This window comes from Juglans regia, chromosome 7 (genome assembly GCF_001411555.2).
Source record: "Juglans regia cultivar Chandler chromosome 7, Walnut 2.0, whole genome shotgun sequence".
Lineage (NCBI taxonomy): Eukaryota > Viridiplantae > Streptophyta > Magnoliopsida > Fagales > Juglandaceae > Juglans > Juglans regia.
Window position 1 is genome coordinate 41,002,144 of NC_049907.1, and position 21,297 is coordinate 41,023,440.

At 33.2% G+C, this 21,297-nt stretch overlaps 3 protein-coding genes across 3 annotated transcripts; all 3 read right to left on the minus strand.

The window, feature by feature from the left end:
• Window positions 1–4,179: 4,179 nt before the first annotated feature.
• LOC108989427 lies at window positions 4,180–6,805 on the minus strand. The gene is made up of 6 exons (XM_018963025.2): window positions 6,598–6,805; window positions 6,186–6,341; window positions 5,496–5,576; window positions 5,279–5,404; window positions 5,019–5,117; window positions 4,180–4,546 (listed from the first exon to the last, which is right to left on the minus strand). The coding sequence occupies exons 1-6, from the start codon at window positions 6,707–6,709 to the stop codon at window positions 4,470–4,472; spliced, it is 651 nt and encodes a 216-aa protein (XP_018818570.2). The 5' UTR covers window positions 6,710–6,805; the 3' UTR covers window positions 4,180–4,469.
• A 5,255-nt stretch (window positions 6,806–12,060) lies between these two features.
• LOC108989429 (stearoyl-[acyl-carrier-protein] 9-desaturase, chloroplastic-like) lies at window positions 12,061–14,040 on the minus strand. The gene is made up of 3 exons (XM_018963029.2): window positions 13,736–14,040; window positions 13,065–13,581; window positions 12,061–12,618 (listed from the first exon to the last, which is right to left on the minus strand). The coding sequence occupies exons 1-3, from the start codon at window positions 13,873–13,875 to the stop codon at window positions 12,070–12,072; spliced, it is 1,206 nt and encodes a 401-aa protein (XP_018818574.1). The 5' UTR covers window positions 13,876–14,040; the 3' UTR covers window positions 12,061–12,069.
• Window positions 14,041–19,708: 5,668 nt separating this feature from the next.
• On the minus strand, window positions 19,709–20,236 carry LOC109020573 (40S ribosomal protein S29-like). Its single transcript, XM_019003062.2, has 3 exons — window positions 20,175–20,236; window positions 19,828–19,930; window positions 19,709–19,732 (listed from the first exon to the last, which is right to left on the minus strand). The coding sequence occupies exons 1-3, from the start codon at window positions 20,234–20,236 to the stop codon at window positions 19,709–19,711; spliced, it is 189 nt and encodes a 62-aa protein (XP_018858607.2).
• Window positions 20,237–21,297: the final 1,061 nt, after the last annotated feature.

A 21,297-nucleotide genomic window follows, 5' to 3' on the forward strand; every position in this document is an offset into this window, starting at 1 on the left:
CATTCCGACCTGAAAATGATCATGATCTGGGTTTGTTTCTTCTTTTGCATGTAATGCACCGGAGTTAAATAGGGATAAAGACACAGAATCGCCTTCCTCAGGTGTATGATCGATAGAGCTGGAGATTCCGCGTATAAGTTTAGTGGGAGACAGCACCGCCAACAAATAGTACCATGACTGCATGCAATTAGGATTTTTGCGTATGAATCGAAAATTTTAGTTGAGCTATTAAACCTTGACAATGATGATAACTGTAAAATAAAACCTGCCCAATTCATCAATATTGTAATCATGCATGCAGGTATCTGAAATAAATACGTACCATTGGTTTATTTTTCATCATAACTAAGAAGTGAAGTGCATGCACCGTGGGCCTCCGCCGCCTCACTCCGAACTAAGGAAGGCAACATCTTTGGATCATACTCCATCATTAGCATTAGAATTGGTCTATGCATATGCATATGCAAAATCACCGCTTTTACATATCTACTTTGTCATTCAAGTAAAATTTTCACATTGACTTATGCATATTTAAGATAAAATAATAATAAAAAATTATTATTTTATTATTATTAATCTTTTGCCTAGATACAATTTCATAGCATCCAGTACTTATATTAATACAATTTTATGCATCCAAATTTAGCAACTCCATATATAATAAAATACATCAAATTAATTCTTATAAAAAAAAAGACATCAAATTTATATACACAAAAAATGAATCCCGTATGCTCATAAACAACACATATTATCATGGAAATATAATACAAATACATTACAATACAAATACAAAACAAATTCATTACAATACAAATTTCTTCAACATCATTACAATACAGTACAAATTTCTCAATAAAGGGATGAGAGAGAAAAAATGAATAAATATATTTTGGGGAGTGAATAGTTGATTTCCAAATTTACGTCGATCATGTTCATAGCTAGTTAAATATTTAGATATGTATAAATTAATGTAGATCAATAATTTAGGTTTATATTATGTAATATGATTTTGCATATGGAGATGTGTAGACTAATGTGAATGATCTTAAGTTGACGAAAAAATTAAGAAGCTTTTGGAAGCTAGCCACCATGAAAATAAATATGAAAGTGGACAAAATAAATGGTTCAGTCTCATCGCAAGTTCCACATTAAGAATATACACATCGAGTACTTCAACTACCGTATCGTTTCAATAGTATATATAAGTAAACAAAAGTCATTTCTAATCAAAGGAACCCTAATTCAAGCTCCAAAACAGAAAAAAAAAACAAAAACAAAAACAAAAACTGGACTCCTCACGCTTGCTACTTAGGTGGAGGTTTCAAAAGTTAAAGGGCACATATATAGTGTTTCGGGGAGGTGCATCTATATTCGAGAAAGAGGGGGAAAAAGTCTTGCTATACATAAATATAGATTAATTTTATAATTTGATGTATCATGTCAAATTAAATTAATCTCTGATTTTATTTTTGTGTAATTTTTTTTTTATGGTTAGAATATTTAAAAAAAAAACATCAGAAATATTTTTGAATGGTGTGTCTATATTGGAGAGGGCTTTATCTAGGAAAAATTCTATTTGTTATTTTTTACCTCACACATTTTTTATTTTTATTCTTAAATATATATATTTAAATAGAATAATAAATCATACGTTTGATGTATGATGTAAGATGGTAAAATGATAAATAATAATTTTTTATTATATTAGGTTTTCTTAAAGCTTATTTCTCTTTGTTAAAAACGAGTAGAAACATAGATTTGTAGCTACAATTTCCAAAGGCCGTGGATCTGTGTTTCAAAATTTACTGCAACAAAAACCTTAAAGTGGCACATCACTCTGTCTACACGAGAACGAATCTCGAAAGAACAAGGATTATACGAAAATATTTTTTTATTTTAAAAAAAAGGGAAGCTAAAAAAGACAAAGGTAGAAGTAGGTGTGGAAAAGTAAAAGAGGCAGAAGACAAAGAAAGGGTAGGGTAAGTAATAAAACAATGTGGGCTCCCCTCCTATTGCATAAAGAAAGCACAGCAAGCTTATAGAGGACGCACCAGAAATGGTCCTTTGCTATAGAGACCTGAAACCAGAAAGGAAGGCTTTTTGAGGGAAACGCATTTCGAGACATTAAAACAACAGAGAGTCAAGAAAGAAAGAGGCAAAGCCCAGCAATAATTCACACACGAAGTTCAAAACAAATAATCAGAGAGAGAGAGAGAGACAGAGAGGCACTCAAAAAGCAGTTTGTTGCCAAAGAGTAGCAGTAAAGAAACGGACCATTTTACACAAGCTGGGAAGAGGGCACTGGCTGTGTGTCAGATGGTATCCATATGAATATCTATTAATCAAAGGATGAAGTGGTCTGTGTTGGCCACAAAATTATGTGAGTGATCATGGCCTTAGCCCTTAGGGCCTATAAAATGGGACGTCGCCGTCGATGTGTTGGCGCCGTACTTGGGAGCGAGGTAGGTAGGTAGGTAGGTAGGTGGGTGTGGTTGCATGAGAGTGGGAATTTGTATTTTATATCAATGAGACGGGACGGCCTTAGCTTATCAACCTTATGGAAGAGAGAGATCAGAGAGACAGACTGACTTAGGCTAAGGCACAAACTTTTACGAGGGTTTTGATGAGCGACTGATTGGTGAATTTTCGCCTGATTGATTTGACATTTCACAGAGTGCCAGTCGGAGTGTTTTTTTTTTTTTCAAAGAGTCGGAGTGTTAATTGTTCGTTTTCTTCAAAATGTATTCTATAATTTGAAAAGATATACTGTATTTAAATTTTAATGTTAAGCTATGAATTCTTTTTTTAATAAATGATTTTTCTATATTTAGTGGAAATAAAAAATATATATTATCAGGAAAATGGACAGAATAATCCAATTATCAATCCTAATCAAAGATGTCCAATTGCCGAACCAAATATTTAAGCCGTTGTTTGCACGCTGAGTTAGGTTAAATTTTTTATAAATAATAATGAGTTAAAATATTAAAATAAGTTTTATGAGACTTATTTAAGATATATTTAAATATTAAGATGAGTTTATATATATTTATAAAAAATTAAAAAAAATTATAGATCTAGCATGTAAATAGATATTGAATTGAAAAAAATTATGGATATCACGTGTAAATAAATTTTTACTTAATATGAGTTTAGTAATTTAAGAATTAAATATTTAGATGTCAGATTTAACTTAAAATTAAATTAAATTAAATTGATCTCAATTTAATTCAACTTCCAAACAAGACCTTGAACAAAATTGCCAAAACGAAACCCAATATTTATGCAACAGTCCAACGTGCCCTTACCAAGTAGTGAAAACAATTTCTTTCGTGCATGGTCAGTTCGCATTATCATTATATCTTTTTCCAAATATTCTTAGATATTTTATTTTTAAACGTTTATCAAATATAACGCTTTTCAATTATAAGTTTTTAACTTTGTTATCTAATTCTTATAACTTTTTCAAATTCTTAAACAAAAGATAGAAATTTATACTATCATTTCAATTTTCGAAATAAAAATAATATGTAAATAATTTTTTAATATTTTTATTAAACATTTTCTATCTTATTTTCTCAAACCTATCCTAAATGATTTATGTGCTTTTTTGCTTCTAGAAGGTGTGAACAAGTGCATTAATTATCATTACAATCTACATTTACGGCATCGAAAAATAATTACACCAACTCAATTTTGGGCGCCATGGAACAGCAATCCAAACATTGTTATTGGACCAGAGTGAAGCCCACTCTTCCTTGTGGGCTAAAAACTGTTGCAAGATCGGCCCAGAAACCTCGACTAGGTAACTGTAAGATAAACAGAGCCAATATAATTTGTATTGCCTGCTCGTGACTCTAATACAGCAGTACTGGGCATGGCTGAGAAGTGAGAACAGAAGAGTCCTATTGCCCAAGGGTATTTCCAGTAGTTTTATGAGCCTCCCCTCCCCCTACGTTGCTTAAAATTCAGGAAGCAAGTTTGGTTTGCTTTAGTGCTTTTGCTTTTAAATTGTCATTTCTTTTATCACATAGAGGCTATCTAAATGCCAAACCCTGAAAGAAACTCTGCTGCTGTTCTATTAAAAGCGAGTTCATATGTGGTACCAGTACTGAACCCTGAAAGCCTTTTAACGTTGCAATGAGATCGTTCAACTAATAAAATCATTAAATCATGTTCAAGAAAGCCAACAAGCATAATTCAGTAATAGCTATTCATAGTTAATGTACACAAATTATGAATAAGACCTGAATACATCCATATAAATTCCGAGTAATAGCTACTCAATAGACTCCTTCCTGAATTTACGTCATAATTTATTTATACATACATATAACAAATTATACGCTGACCAGTAAGAGCATGTGGCAGACCTCAACTGGGAAACAAAATTCATGTATGATAAGGAGATCTAAACAGAAGTGGAATGCAGGTCAGGAAACCTTGTGAATATGCTTAAAGTTATCTTATTTCCACTTAACCATAGCCACCATCATCATCAGGATCATCAGCCAAAGAGAATTTCGTTGTAGAATTGATGTGGCTGTAAAAGAGAAAACAGGCCAAACAGGGTCAAGACAAGGCAGATCAGTCTCAATAGCTCGAATAGCTCAATTGTATGAAAATTGTTAAATGGTGATGTAGTGAGAAGACATTGGTATTTATGACTAGAGAAACAGACTCCGATCAGTAAATAAGATGTTAAGGCCTTACGGGCAGGAGAAGTCCTATAGGTTAGTTACTTTTGTAGTCAATTAGTATGTTTGGGAACGCTACTATTCACAAACTATTCACTACTATTCATAAACTATTTCACTTCTATTCACAGATGATCTGAGATACTCTTAACATCCAAATGGAGCCTAATCATTACCGTTGGATGGTAAATTTCTAAGATAACAAGGGATTCAGAAGAGCTTCTTTGTCCTTTTAGCTCCAACAGAAGGAAAAGAAGAACAGCTTAAGATAAGGTACTACTATATATTACATGCAGCTTGAGTTTCAAGCCTCCTCACCTTGGCTACTGTGATCATTGTCAGCCAACGCTGAAGTGGGAGACGTAGATTTGTTTGAAGTTGAAATTCCAAGGTTTGCACAGTCCATTCCAATTGCACCTAAAATACAAACATTATAACTCAGGTCAGGAATTACCTTCTGTATACACGATCTACAAATAATGTACTAGCAATCTTAATTCGTCTCTAAACACGTAACCTATCCATTTGAGCATAATTACTTCTACTTTATATAGAAACTTATAGATCTCTGCTCTTACATTCTTCGTAACATGGGAAGGCAGTAACATTGAGGAGATTATAATAGCCCTCTGCACAATCACAACTATATGTGAAAACTGACGTCTTGTTGCAGATGCCACCTCCACAGTCGGTCCAGCGGCAGGCTATAAGTTCAAAATAACAAAATGGCTTGATTAATAATAATATAAAAATGTTGCAACAGCAACAATCAAGGTTGAAAGTATAGCGTATTACGATCAAAGATTGACTCATTAGCTTTGCTTGCTTTCTCCTGGACAGGTGGGGGGGCATTTTTGCAGGAGTAATTGAGTGTACCTAAAAACAATCCAGAAGATATCAGCACCAGCATGATTATGAATTTGTTTAACTAAGATTAAAAATTTTATTAGAAACTTCTCTTAGGGCATAGGAATACTTTCTAAAAAGAAAAGGCCTCGGGAGTTAATAAGAAATCCCGAAACCAAATCTTAAGGCCATTATCCAACTTAAATAATAAAGCATTAATCTTAGGTGAGATATGGGCATCACATTTATACAGGTTTTCGTCCTTTCCAAGTAAGTGGGACACTTCTCCGAATGACACGGGTCTCTGAGAAAAGATTATTTATGTTAAAATGTCATTCACTAAATTATTTATCATACGCAATCTTGATATCATTAGTTATGCCTTGTTTGTTATTCTTATATCTGGTCTTCTTTTGATGAACAAGCAACAAACACCGCGAGGACTACTAAGTTATCAAGCTATAGCTGCCAATTTAGTAAACACAATATCGGGCTGGGCTTTCTTCAGATTTCGATGCAAAAATAAAGCAATTCATAAACAAATTCATGGTGGGAGCAGAGCTCAAGTCATTCAAAGAAAATAGCTTCCCTTGGATTTGAGAGAGAGAGAGAGAGGGAGAGAGAGAGAGAGAGTCTTACAGTTGGGAACCACGCAAGGAAGAAACTTTAGGTGATCATCATGATCAGAAAGAGTCTGCTTCCAACCAAGGGCGCATTCACATTCGAAGGAGAAAGTACTATTAATTGACGGTTTGCAAGTTCCTTTTCCACATTCCACATCTTTGCACACAGTATCTATGGTCACCGAGAAAACCAACAAAAAAAATATATATATATCATCAGTGTGAAAAAACTCACTCCCAATCCCATCCCGTAGTCATAAAGATAGGAAAAATCAAGGAAGACCTATTAGTGGAAACAAAACGATAACCCATAACAAACAAAGGGAGCGGAGATTGTAGAAGATACGAGTTTAATCATGACCCCAGAGGCCGAAGAGAGAAATGGTAAAGCAAGTAGGAGATAAGAGAGTTCAAGATCGACAACAAACCAAAGGCAGGAGAGAGCAGAGGGGATAAGAAGTCGCTCAGAGCAATCCGAGGTTGCAAGACTAGCAGAACTGCAAGAAAGATGATGACTTTGGTGCCATTGCTGGAAGCCATCTCTCACACAGTCACGGACAAACAGAGAGGAGAGACCGCCCCGTCGGAGGTGTTTTGTGTATTTAATGTAATTGGCGTCCGAGTTTGGAAAGTGGCCAAAGGGCGGTGGATTCTTCGTATACGGTTGGGAGTGGGAAGCCACGTGGCTGAGCTATAAAGCTTATATGGGTACAGTGAGTTGTTGGCAGTGGGATCCACTCAATCAGTATATTACTCCGTATAATGTGAATAAGATAAATAATAAATAATCTTATAATATTTATTATTATTTATATAAAAATTTTCAGACAATGTTAGTTATATTAAAATTTCATTTCATGATAGTTGTAGTAATAAATAAGTGTCGTGTAATAATTTTGAAAAAAATAAATAAATATAAAATTTATATAAAAATAAATTAATTTTTTAATGGTAGAACTCACTCTTTTTCAAAGTGATTTGATGACTCTTACATATTTTACAATTGTATGTAGCATTACTCAAAGAGCTGTCTTAGTAGAAACCCAACCCAAGGGAGGTGGAGCTTCGACTCCTCCTTCCCTCCCTCCCTCCTCCTATCTCCCTTTATTTCCAATTTTTATTTTGTTTTTCTGTCTAAAGTATGGAAAAACGTCGATCTGCTATTTTCTCGAAACCCAGCGACTACCACGCGCCCCTCTGCAGGATTCCTAGACTGCCGATCCTTCGGATGGCCGAAGGTTTTCGTTGAACGGAGTGGCGTGTGAGCTACATGCGCAGGTCATAATAGCGGGTGAGATCCACGAGCCACCGCACCAGAAGCTTCAACTATCTTCAAGCGGTGTTTCTGGGACCAGGGATCTCGGTTTCTTCAGACTCAACTGGCTGCTATACTCCTAGCGTGGTGCGTGTTCCTCACGCACCACCATAGTTTCTTCGTTTCTTGTATCTTATTTTCCTTCAAGCTGAAAATTCGGATTTACAATTGTAATTCGTCATTTTCATATATATCTTTTGTTTTATTATTTCTTTTTATTTAGGTAAAAATAAAAAAGAATTAGTCTATTAGACATTTTATCCATAGATGGAAAATCCTATCTTCCTCTTAAGGGGGGTTTGAAATCTTTATTTTAGACAAAGTGTGGTCTCTCAAACGGTTGGTCTATAGAAAGTTATAAAAGTTAAGACCATATCAGTTACAAAGGAATTTGTGCACTGGTCTTCAACAGTGAATAGTTGGCTTGTAATCTGAAATTTTTCTTATATGTATCAGGTTATAACTGTAATTTTGTTTTCATGAATGAAAGAAGTCTATTTCTTATAATAATAATAAAAAAAAAATTCTATTTCATGAATTCTCAAAAATTAAAAAAAAAAAATCCTATTTCATGTGTTATTTTTTTGAAACTCTCAAATTCTAAATAGGCATTTGAGGATATTATGATCATTTCACATCTCATCAACTGACTTACCTTTTCTTTCAATAGGATATCTAATTATTCATGCTTTATTAGTTATTCATACCGGATTTATATTTCGGGTTAAAATGAAAAAGAAATAGATACTTATAAAATTAATCATGCAACATTTATGACTATACAAATGAGATCCACTTTATATAGTAGGATTTACTCTATTTATTAGTAAAAACTCTTAAATATCTTTTATGAATTCAATACAATAAATGTTTTAATGGTAATTATAAGCAAGGAACAGTAGCCAGTCAACGTGCCATAAATGACTGGATAGCAAAGCCAGAATTGAAACCAAGAAAGTCTTCCAAATTCACGCGGTTACAGATATGAGATATTTTATTAAAAATTATATAAAATATTATTTTTTAATATTATTTTTATTTTAAAATTTGAAAAGATTAAATTATTTATTATATTTTATATAAAAATTTTAAAAAATTATAATAATTATATAAAATAAGATAAAATGAGATGATATAGTTTGATTTTATGTAACCAAATTAGCCTCCAGATCACATGCAAATTGAGATGAAGTGGGAGGAAAGAGCTGTCGAAATGAAGATCTGAATACACGTTTAGAGTTGTTATTGAAGACTTTAATTCAAAGTCATCTCATCTCATCTAATCGTTTTAATTTTTTTAAATTTATATATAATATATAATAAATAATTTAATTTTTTTAATTTTAAAATCATAAAAAGATTAAAAAATATTATTAAAAAATATTTTATTAAATTTTATCTCAATTTAACAAATGTCAACTTACTATTCAAACCTAACAATGATGGGTCGAGGGTAAGGCTTCGTTTGGAAGTTGAATTCATCTCAATTCATCATTATAACTTTTTCAAATCTTAATATAAAATATAATAAATAATTTAATTTTTTTAAATTTAAAATAATAATAATAATAAATAATAATATTTTATTATCTTAATTTAATTTAACTCAACTCAACTCATTTTAACATTCAAATTTTTATCGACGTGCATTAACCATGCAAGACGCCGACGGCGAGGCCACCTATTTAGGAATGACGTGGTCCACTAGCTACGAGCCTACCAATAAGTGAGTTACGTACAGACCTCACCTTTCAATGAATGTGACAAGGATGTCTAGGACGTAATTGGATTTGATAATAATTTTGGAGAAATGCTTTTCTCAAAAATTAATTTATATATTAAATTATAAAATTATTTTAACGTGAAATAACGAATTAAATAAAAATACTTTAATAATCTTAAAAATACTGTAATTCGTAAATTTATATTTACGCAATCTCTTACTAATTAGCATGGATAGGTTTTGGTCAACAACATACACGTTCAACATGTGATTACCTTCATTTTGAGAGCGACTACAAAATTGAAGTCTTTCAGAAAATTCATGGTTCGAAACAAAGTAGATAGCTATCTACGAAACTAGGCTTTAGATCAGAGCTACATGCATCAACCTTGCTAGATCACACGAGGAAATTGATATTGGCAAGCGTATTACGTGCATCCATGAATCCAGTACTTGATAAATTGATATTATTAAATTAATTTATAATTTTGCTCATGTGTAAATAACCTTCCAATTACTTGGAAATGTTTGTATAAAATTGGTCTTGTCAAATCACATCAAGTAATATGTCATATTTTTTAAAAGTATCTTTTTATTTAAATAGTTAACATATAAAATCATTTAAACGGCACAACATCAATTTAATTAATGATGAGATCTCTTTATATATAGAGTTCTGCCAGGGCTAGTGAAAAAGTAGTCGAAACAGTTTACCGAATTGTTGATTTTAATTTTTATTTATTTTTTTAATTATCATAATTATTTTTTTAAAAAATAAAAAATTTATAATATTATTAAAAAATACTTACTTAATTACTAAATAATAAAAAAAAAACATTCGAGACACTTTTAGGTCTCAAATTTGAGACCCAAAGCATTTTTGTTATATATATATATATAGAGAGAGAGAGAGAGAGAGAGAGAGATTTGATAAATTGCAACTTTGGAAGAACTAGAAGCCGTTCTCTAAAGTTGGGTGAGCTACAAGTGATTCATTAGCCTTCCATGTTTTTTTGTTTTTTGTTTTATTGTGAGCAGCGCGTCAATGCAATTGGATCTGAAATTGGGCTTTGGCAGACAGCGAGATAGGCCATAGCCCAATCCATTAATATAGAAAAGGCTCTTTGTTTCGGTTACCTTTCCTTCGAAATATCTCAGTAAATGGTGCGAGTGTGTTGGTCTCCACCGATCTTCCAAATCTTGAATTGAAATTGAGAATTCCATATACGAAATTGATACATAAAATAAACAGAAACAGATTATATAAAAATAAATTTATAAACTGGCTTTATTTTATGAGATACGTTATATCTACGTTATAATAAAAATAATTTTACAATTTGATACATTACATCTAACTTATGTATTGGATTATTATTAGTTTCGTTTTATACCACGAGATGAAGATAGAGATAACTCAAGGAGAAAGAGGAATAAAAGTAAAATGGAGAGAGATGAGAGGAAGTGCAGAAAGGAATGGGCAAATCGAAAATGAAAATGGAGTGTTTTTCCTTTGAGGTTGGAGAGAGAGAGAGCTTGAACTATGGCGTTGGATTGTCCACCTTGATTTTCACTGTTAACTTAAATCCATTTTTTGGAGGCTACTTTAAGGATTGCTTGGAAATAATTTATATCTTATAATCTCATCTCATCTCATTTTACCTTATCTCATCACATCTCATTTCTTCCAAAACATCATTCAAACATAAATACTTTAAATCATTACAATTTTTTTAAACTTTCAAACAAAACACAACATATAATTTAACTTTTTTAAATATCAAAATAAAATTATATTAAAAAAATTATATTATAACATTATTATATCTTTATAACAAGTTGTTAAAGGCTTGAAGTAGCAATTGGACAGATGGGATAGGGTGGGCATGATCCTTAGTGACACTAAAATGAGACTATCATCTTTGTCTAATTGGAGTATATGTTTGTTAAAAGAGATGGTAATGCGTTTGCTTAGAAGAGGATGTTGCTGAACTGGTTTTTACACCAGATTGTATGCAATTTGCAATTCTTTCATGAGTTCTTAATAAAGAGCATTATTTATTTAAAAAAAAAAAACTCCCAAAATTCAATAAATACTTAACTCAAACAATTTTAATAATATTTATAAATTATTTTACTACTATTTATAAAATTTACTTCTATTTAAAAAATTCTAATCTCATAATTTCATCCAATGAATACTTAAGTTGTGTTTGGATGTTGAAGTGAGTTGAGTTGAGATGATAAAATATTGTTAGAATATTATTTTTTAATATTATTATTATTTTAAGATTTGAAAAATTTAAATTATTTATTATATTTTGTGTTGGAATTTAAAAAAATTGTAATGATGAGTCGAGATGAGTTGAGAGGAGTTCATCAACCAAACGTCTGTCACTAGAATTGCTTCTAGGAATCGGAATTGGATCACACGTTTATTTAGACTGCTTTGTATGTTTACTTTTGTCAGCTTTCTTTATTGCTAAGTTTGAAATGTTTTTAGCGTATACCATTATAATATTTTTTTTTTTATCAAAATAAAGCATATTTAAGTACGATCACGTCATTAATTCTTTTTTTTTAAAGAAAAAAACACATCGAGAATTAATACTCTTTTATTTATAGGTTTAAGGCCTAATTATTCTTATATACATATATACATAATATAGAACTGCTATTACAGACAAAACAAAATTATATAAAAATAAATCTACAAGCTAACGTATCTTTGTGAGATTCGTTAGATCTATTTTATAATAAAAGTAATTTTACAGTCTGACATATTACATCAAATCACGTCAATTTATTAATTTATTTTTATATAATTTTTTTATAATTAAAATATTTACCATATATAATAAATTACCCGCCATAAATCCAACTGATAGACATGGGGGGTGCTTTTTGAGCCTTTGCGAGAGCTCTCTCCTCTAGCCTTCTTATTCTTCGGGCTAATCCACAAACATAGTCTTGGGCCTCTCGTCCCTCCCCCGAAAGTCCAGTTAACTTCTCGACGTTCCATCTTACAACTAGATGTTCGAGTATCTCTCTGTAATCCCTGGCTGTGTACACTCCAATGCGAGAGGCAGCATTAGCGTAGTGATAGAAAAGATCATGGTCTTGTCCATCGTACATTAAGTGGGCTGGCATTAATATTTTCTTCCTCATCAAGTCGGCAAAGGCCATGACTGTTTCATTTGGATCCAGCTCGAAGAGTTTCTCTACTATATTGGTATAAGCAGCTTCGTGGCGCTTTTCATCTGAGGCAATTGTTCCACATATTTGAGCAAGCATCTTGTCCCCATGCTTCATTGCAAGCTTGGCTGTATTACCATGGGTGATAAATGTTGCTCTTTCTTGGAATGATGTGTAGATGGTAAAAAGGTAGGGGTTGCCTCCCGAGCCAATATCCTATGTTCTCAAAAGGAAAACGTTAACTGGTTTGACAGATTATGGTGATATACAAGAAGACCAATAAAAAAAAAAAGTGTAATTCATCAGCACCTGATATAGCAATCTTGTTGTATTTCAATCATTTGATATATGGATACTATATCATAAAGAGAAATATTTGGTCTAAAAAAAATTATAAAATAAAATTTACAAACTAATGTAACTTGATATCATATATTAGATTATATAATTTTTAGTATTGTAAAGTGGATATACCTATTATATTAAGTTACGTTAATTTGTAATTTTTTTTTTAGAAAATTTTTTTTGTTACTTAGACCTAGCAGCTATTCATCATCGTGAAATGATTAATAATATTTTGGATGGCAGGGCAAAGAGAGATAAAAGCGACATAGAAAACTTTCTATGTTAAAAAAATGACTTTCATATACATATAATCTTACCATTCCTGATCTGATCAGGTAATGAATTGTCTTCTCGATTTGTTTCATGTCCACTCGTCCAGAAAGGAAGAGATATTTGTTGAGAAGATCGCCATGCCTATTTTCTTCTGCACTCCATCCCTTGGCCCATATTGCCCAAGGTGTCTTGTCCACGCCTGTTTCATCATGATAAATTCCCGTGCCATTGATAGTAGCATGATACGTTGGAAGGGCTTCTTCTGTGATCATATCGCCGACCAAGACAACAAAATAGTCGTTCGGAATGTCCTTTGTTCTCTTTCTCAGTTCAGTGACTTGCTCTACAAATCCATCTGACGTAGGATCTGGCAAAAAGTCTTGTGGTTGCCAAGATTGCTCAACAGGTTTTAGGAGGGTTAAGACATTCCTTCTAGCCCAATCCTCCATGGACTTGAATATTTCTACCTTTTCTGGTGGCATGGTGCGGGCTCTGGGAGCATATATGGCTTTAGTACTACTAGGACGGCCGCCGAAAGAGATCATATTTTGCCCTCTAACACTAAATAATATAAAGAAAAAACAGTCACAAATTATGTTAGGCTAGCTAGCTCATGTTCATGATCATGAAGAAGCAAAAATAGTCAAAATAAAAACCAATTAATTAATTGTGGGATGATCATCTTGAAAATGAAAAGATCAATGGACTCACGTACCTTGAGTAATTATGGTAGAGGCCGGCCGTGGAAGTCATAGAAAACTTGGGAGATGATCTTCGAGCTCTCGCAGGTGGCTGAGTATTTTTAATTAGTGAATTCGGAAGTGATGTCTGAAAGGTACTGGAGCAGCTATTCATGAGTTTTAAAGCCTTGCGGCCTTGTTCTTTAAATTAAACTTTGATTCGATCGTCTCCAGATCAGATCGATCACTATCTAATAAAGAGCTAAATAAGAAAGATATAACTGGACGGTCACTGATTTTAAATGTAGTTAAGAAATCAAGCAAAAGTATATTTCTACAAATTCATCAAAATAAATATTTCACGATCGAGGAAATGAAATAAAATAATAATCTAAGATTAAGCGAATATCGAAAAAGGAGGAGGACTTTGAGCTCGACTTTGCTTCTTAATTAATTATATATATACTATGGTGGTTCCCCTCTCTCTCTCTCTCTCTCTCTCTCTCTCTCTCTCTCTCTCTCTCTCTCTCTCTCCACATATATACTCATGTATGGATATTAAAGAATGGATCCAGGTGCATTAGTCTCGGATTGCACCTGACATAATAATTTAAATAAAAAAAAAAAAGTCAGTAATTTATTTATGTGGTAAAAGAAAATATAAGGATAAAAAAAAATCTAAACTTCAGCAAAGTGTGAGTATTTGTCTGTATCTATATTGAATTATCTATTTACTCTATATAATAATAAAATATTATTAATTTTTTATTTAAAAAAAATTGAAAAAAAGAAAGAAAAATAAATGCACTGTCAGAACAAAAATGATATGAAAAAGAGACGTCAATTCATGTGCACTGTGGGGCTATTAAGGGTCTTTTGGTAAAACATGATCCTTCATTAAATTCTACAAGTTAGGGAGCTACACGTTAAATGTTCAAGGGTCATAAGAATTTTTTGGTAAAATAAGATCCTTCATTAAATGCGACAAGGAAGTTACACGTTAAATGATTGAAAATTTTAAAGGTCTTTTGGTAAAATAAGATTTAACGGACTTAATAGAAAAAAAGAAAAGTTAACAAAAAATAATAAAAATTATTATTTACAATTAGATAACCACTTATTACAATAGAGTAAATATATATGTTTTGCTTTGCCTTGTCTTAGCCTTGTGAATGCCCCTCTCTCTCTCTATCTCTCTCTCTCTCTCTCTCTCTCTCTCTCTCTCTCTCTCTCTATATATATATATATATATATACAAATATATATATATATATATATACAAATATATATATATACTAGCAGTGAATTCACGTGCGATGCACGTTTGCCCTGTATTAGATTATTCTAAAATATAAACATCTAGTGTAAAAGAAGAGAATTTAATGATAAGGTCTATGAAGATAATATAACTAATTGTTTAAGCAAACTATAATTGTTTAAGGTCTCTGATAATAGATTTAAACAAACTATACGTTTAAACAAGCCTGGAAAGTAAATATTACATAATTGTTTCTTTCGTTACTGAAAGTAAAGTCTGAAACGATTAAATATTACATAAGTGTTTCTTTTGTTACTGAAAGTAAAGTTTGCAGGTTATCGATTCAAAGTGGTGTGTTCTCCTTATTCACAGTATTTATGGAGAGAACATTGAAGTTTTTGTGACGTTATTTTTGGAGTTGATCTAAATCTACACCCAATTGTATGATCCATTTTTTGGTTGAACATAATTTTGCAATATTTTGGATATACGGTAAATGTTCATGTATGGTAAATAAATATAATGTAAAAGATATTTTTAATAACTTCCTATTTGAATATCTAAGATTAAATGTTTTTAAAATTCAACATATAAATAATTTTTTGTATTATTAATTGATGATATATATGTCATATAATTTGATTCATAAGATTTAAATTTTAAAAATTTATTTTTTAAATTAAATTATGTCACGTAAATAATATATAGTGTAAAGATCTTCAAATAAAATTATTCAAATTTTTTATAAAAGAAGCAAACTTATAGTTTAAAGTCAATTAAGACAGGTGGAAGTAATTGAATAAAATATTATTAGTGAATGTTTTAAACAATTTTATTTCATTAAATAAAATATAGTATTATTTTTATATGATTTATTTTAACATATGTTTGGATGTAAATATGAGATGAGATCCTTTTTTTTTTTTGGGAAGATAAATGTAATAGATTCTCTTTTATATAAAAGTTGCTACATTTGCAAAAGATTCTAGATGATCTACAGTGGAAGATTTCAGGAAAAATCTTCTTAAAACGTAGTATTATTTTTAAACTAATTCGAAATTATAATTTAAAACAGCTCAAAGTCCATGCAGAATAATTATTAAATAAATGACATTAAATAATTGACTTAAAAAATTCTAAAATCAGAGAAGTAAAATAAATTATTTCAGTTATTAATTCACAGTATGAAACTAAAAAGTTACAGGATCCATACTTTTGATACTTTTATAAGTAGCTAGTTGTTGGGATATCTTGTTTCCACTTTCAACTTCACGGAGCTCAACATATGTAAAAAATTCAACAATGTAATATTCTAGTAAGGACAAAAGTAAAGTTATAAAGAAAAAAAAAAATTTACTATTATTTAATATTTTCAGATTGAAAATTGTAGAATAATGGAACATATAAATATTTTTTAAAGCGATTTTGTAGGAAAAAATTTTTCTTCCTAAACTTTCTCTCTCTCCTAGGCGATTCGGGAGCACGGCTGGTTCTCCTCCAGCGCAGCCCGGCGCCGCCGAGCCCCGGCCATGATCACCGCCACCACCGGCGTGTTCCCCTCACGCCGACGAGCATCCCTGTCACCACCAATGTTCCCCACGCGCAGCCATGGCTCTCCTCCGTGGAAAGAGAACCGAAATGGATTTCTCCCATTTATGTAATTTTGCGCCGCCGTACGCGGCCACCGAAGGTCACAACCACCACCGAGGAGTCCCCCTCAAGGCGGCGACCATCCCACCCACCTTCGAAGTCCCCCACGCGCAACCCTCCATCTCTCCCACGGACACCGAACCGAAATGGGTTTCACCCATTTGTGTCATGTTACGCCGCCGTACGCGGCCACCGAACCTCACGACCACCACCGAGGAGTCCCCCTCAAGGCGGCGACCATTGCACCCACCTTCGAAGTCCCCCACGCGCAGCCCTCCGTCTCTCCCACGGAAACCGAACGGAAATGGGTTTCACCCATTTGTTTCACCGAATATGCGGCCGTAGGCAGCCACCCAAGCCACCACACCTCCACCAGTTGACACCGACGACAACCTCTAGGAGACCCATCCACCACGAGCTTCCGTTTGCCTCTCCGTCGCACAAGGAGAAACAGAAAAAAAAACATGCGAGAAACAGAAAAAAAAAAAAAACAAGATGCAGAAGTTAGAGGTGAAATTAGAAGAGAACTGCATACCAACGGCGAGAAGAAATCTGAAGAGCACGGGAAATTTTTTTCTTCCTCGAGTTGAGTTTGAGAATTGTTCTGTAAATCTAAATTTTGAGTGTGTAGATCAGATATTTTATCTGTTGTATGTAAAGATCAGATATTTTACATGCATCTGTTGTCTGTAAAGATTAGATATTTTAAGTGTGTAAATCATGCTAACTGAATGAAGAAGAAGAGTAAAATTGTAACTGAATTTCAGAAGGTAATGAGAAAAAGCAACGAGAAAAAAAAAAGGGTGCTGGACGGAAATACTATTCACTACTGTTGATCTTATACATGCTTTCAAGTATTAGGAAGAAATATTCTTTAGTCACATCGATAGGACATCCCAAGATAATCTTTTCGGTCCTCAATCTTATAATATATTATCATCAATAATTCTAGTTGGTGCTTTCTAACTTTAAATTAAGGATACAATTTAACCTGGCAATTTAATTATTTTGTGGGTCAAACCGCATCATAGTCGGTGTACCATCCATGTCAAGTTCACCCATTGGATTGATATTTTGTTGAATTAGTCCTCAACTATCGACTAATTGTCTGTTTGGGAAAATAATACTAATATGCATGTTAAGGAAAGGAAAATGCAAAAAATATAATTTTTTTTTTTATAAGTACTATAATATTAATCTTAGACAAGCTTAAGAGGGATCAGCTGCCTTGATTTGGAGGTTTTGATGCAATCCAACTTGTGGATTGGAATGTCATTATAAACAGAAGCTAGCTAGCCATGGTGGGTTGAGTGGAATTTGGTAACACGAAGTTGTCTTTATTTACCCATTTTACTTTCAAACTTAAATCTGTCCATGTATCTAAGTTGGATTATGATACATGATAAAGAGCTGCTTCACCTTATGAATTTCCCTACTTAAAAATATTTTCAGACCTAAAGGTAGATTAATAATGATAACGAGAAAGGCTTTCTTGCTTCTTTGCATCAATTACAACAAAGTTGCATGTCTCAGCTACAGCTTTTAGCTTCTTGGTTTTATTAAAATGGGAGATGATGCCTGATGAGGACATAAAGGTATTTGATAGGAAAAAGTTATATATGAAATGATGGGGACATAAAGGTATTTGATAGGAAAACGTTATATATGAAATGATGGGTTTGTCCCTCTAACTCCATACTGCTCTGCTAGGGACAACTGACGTGTGGAACCGAAAGATAACCGGCCGTACTTGAAACTTACATGGAATTATAAAAGAAAAAAAAAAGTAAAAAAAAAAAAGAAAGTAAAAGGCATCTCTCTCTTTATCTTCTTCGCCTCAAATCCCTCTCTTCTCTCCATTCTATTTTCACGCTGCTGCTTTGTTTCTCCCAACGCAACATGGACAATGCCATAGTTCTATACCCCTGTGCAGGCAGAAGCCACCTGACCGCAGTAGAGCTTGGCAAGCTCATACTCCTCTAGTGGTGGATTTCTTACCACCCACAAGAACCTTTGGCCACTATTTCTATTCCTACTACCATTTCTTTAAACTATTTTGCTGAAAACAATCTCATGCTTCCAAATGAAAGAAACACAACGTGAGAAACCAAAATCAAGCAACACCGTTCACACTGTGAGCCTCTCTGTTGGGAATAACTGTATATCTAAGACTAACTCGAAGTATAGTAGCGGAAATAAACGAAAGAAATTGATGACAATCACACAGAAAGAACACCAAGAATTAAGTTGTTCGACTCAAAATGAGCCTACATCCACTGGTGCGGTCGGTATCGAAGATTTCACTATCAACAAAGATGGAGTACAGATGAATACAACAAAACTTCATAAGGAAGTTATCTCTCAAACTCAATCTAGACTTCTCTCTCAAGAAAACACTAAAAACAAGAGAAAAAATGATTTCTGAAGTCTTTAAACAAAGGGGGCGCCGTTTGGTATTTATAGGAACAGTGATAATTCACTTCTGTGAACATTGGCTCGAGCGAACACTCGAGCGAGTGTCGAGCGAATGTAGGTTTTGTGCACTTCGCTCAAGCCAACAGTTGAGCGAGAGTCGAGCAAAGCTCTCTGCCTGAACTCGCTCGAGCTGGGTGTCGAGCGAGGGTCGAGAGAAGCTCTCTGACTTGGATACCGCTTGAGCTGCATGTCGAGCGAGAGTCGAGCGAAACTCTCTGCCTGAACTCGCTCGAGCTGGGTGTCAAGCGAGGGTCGAGCAAAGCTCTCTGTCTGAATTCGCTCGAGCTGAGTGTCGAGCGAATGTCGAGCGAAGCTCTCTGTTTTCATATTGCTCGAGCTGAATGTCGAGCAATGCTTGAGCGAAGCTCTCTGTCTGAATTTTGCTCGAGCTGAGTGAACCTCCACTCGAGCGAACCTACGACACATGCACTGTTCCATCTGAATTCAAGCCACTTCTTAACACTCTCCTCCATAGATGAGCAATCGACGGTAAACTGTAGAAAACCATAATGTTGTAAGACATGTTCCATCGTGTTCTCTATTTCGGGAAGTAAAAAACATAACAAATTCTCTTGGTCCTCAGCCTAGCTTCACCTCGCATAGAAACTTCTGACCACCTCGTGGGTCAGCTTCTCAATAGACCAAGGCACTGAATACTCATGAGAAAAATCTAACAGACAAGAAATCAAACAATCAGAACCCAACATTCATAGTAGGACAATAAAATCATTAGAAAAATAATACCTTAATGAAGCCAATTTCCTTGGCATTGCTGTAAAAGCATTGCCTACAACACATGAGGCCGTACTTCCATTTAGTTTGAAGAAAAGTTATCTTTCTGATCATACTAGAATACATATATATTCTGCCAGAGAAAAGAGTCATGTTTTTCAAGTGATCTTAGCGAGTTATATGATTATTTTTGCAAGTATCAGAATAACAACCAACGGCACAAAACAAAACTAAACATAAAAAAACTCTATAAATAAATTAGAAGCCTGACAAGGATCGGAACAAGATAGATTTCTTTCGATCAATGATAATTTCTTGGGGACCAAACAAGTTGGAAGAGAAGAAGCGATATTTTGTACCAGGCTCGGGAGCCAGGGCCATAGTTCTTAGGGTGAGAATTCCACACGTTGGAGTGCCCCATGATCTTGTTTTGTGTCTCAGTGACTCTGGTTTTGCAGTGGCTCACGATAGAGAGTGGGTGCTCTGTGTTTTGGTGCGGGACTATTTAGCGCCTTTTGGTAAAATATGATCCTTTATTAAATTCTATAAAGGAGCTACATGTCAAATGGTTAAGAATTTTAAGGGCCTTTTGATAAAACAAGATTTAACGGAGTTAATGGAAAAACAAGAAAAATTAATAGAAAAACAATAAAAGTTATTATTCACAGTTAGATAGCCATTTATTATAATAAAATATATATACATATATACATCTATACAGGCACATATATATACACAAAACTAAATTTACTTCCTTCCTCTTATTAATGTAAATTTTTAAAACGATTTATCAAAGAATAATATTAGCTACAATATTAGGGTGTGCAAACTACCTTATTATATTTTTAAGAATAGTAAGGTAATCATTAAAAAATATTTTTTTTTTTTATGTATATATCAAATTTATCATTAATTTTTTAAATAAATATACTAGACTTACAAATTCTAAAATTACAAACGACTGAAAATATAAAGAGCATTACAGAGTGCATGTTTTAACTTGGGAGTAATGAAGCTTGCCGCGCTAGCTAGCTAGGCAACTGCAGGTAATACGAAAAATATAGGCATTATGGAGAGAGCCTAATCCGGATCCAAGAGCATCGGTGGTACAAAGGATGGCTGTATCCTCGTTGGGAAGGCTCAAAATATTGAGGATTGTTTTCTATCAACGGCAGTGTGTTATTCTTTATACGTTCAATGAAGCAATCTTTCACATGCACGCGAATATATTTGTTAGCCGCCCATGTGAACACTTACCTTGATGTGTTACCGTAATATCAATTTAATTAGTGTTTCTTTTATGTATTACACCCCTTTTTCCCTTATATTTTCTATCAGACTCAAATCCTGCATGCAATGAATAGATTAGCTTTCTAATCTGAAAAGATTGTATTATTGCTCAATAACAGAATGTGTTTGAAGGGATATGCACTGTTCTGCACATGATTGACAATCAAATGGGGGAAAAAACATGAGTATGTG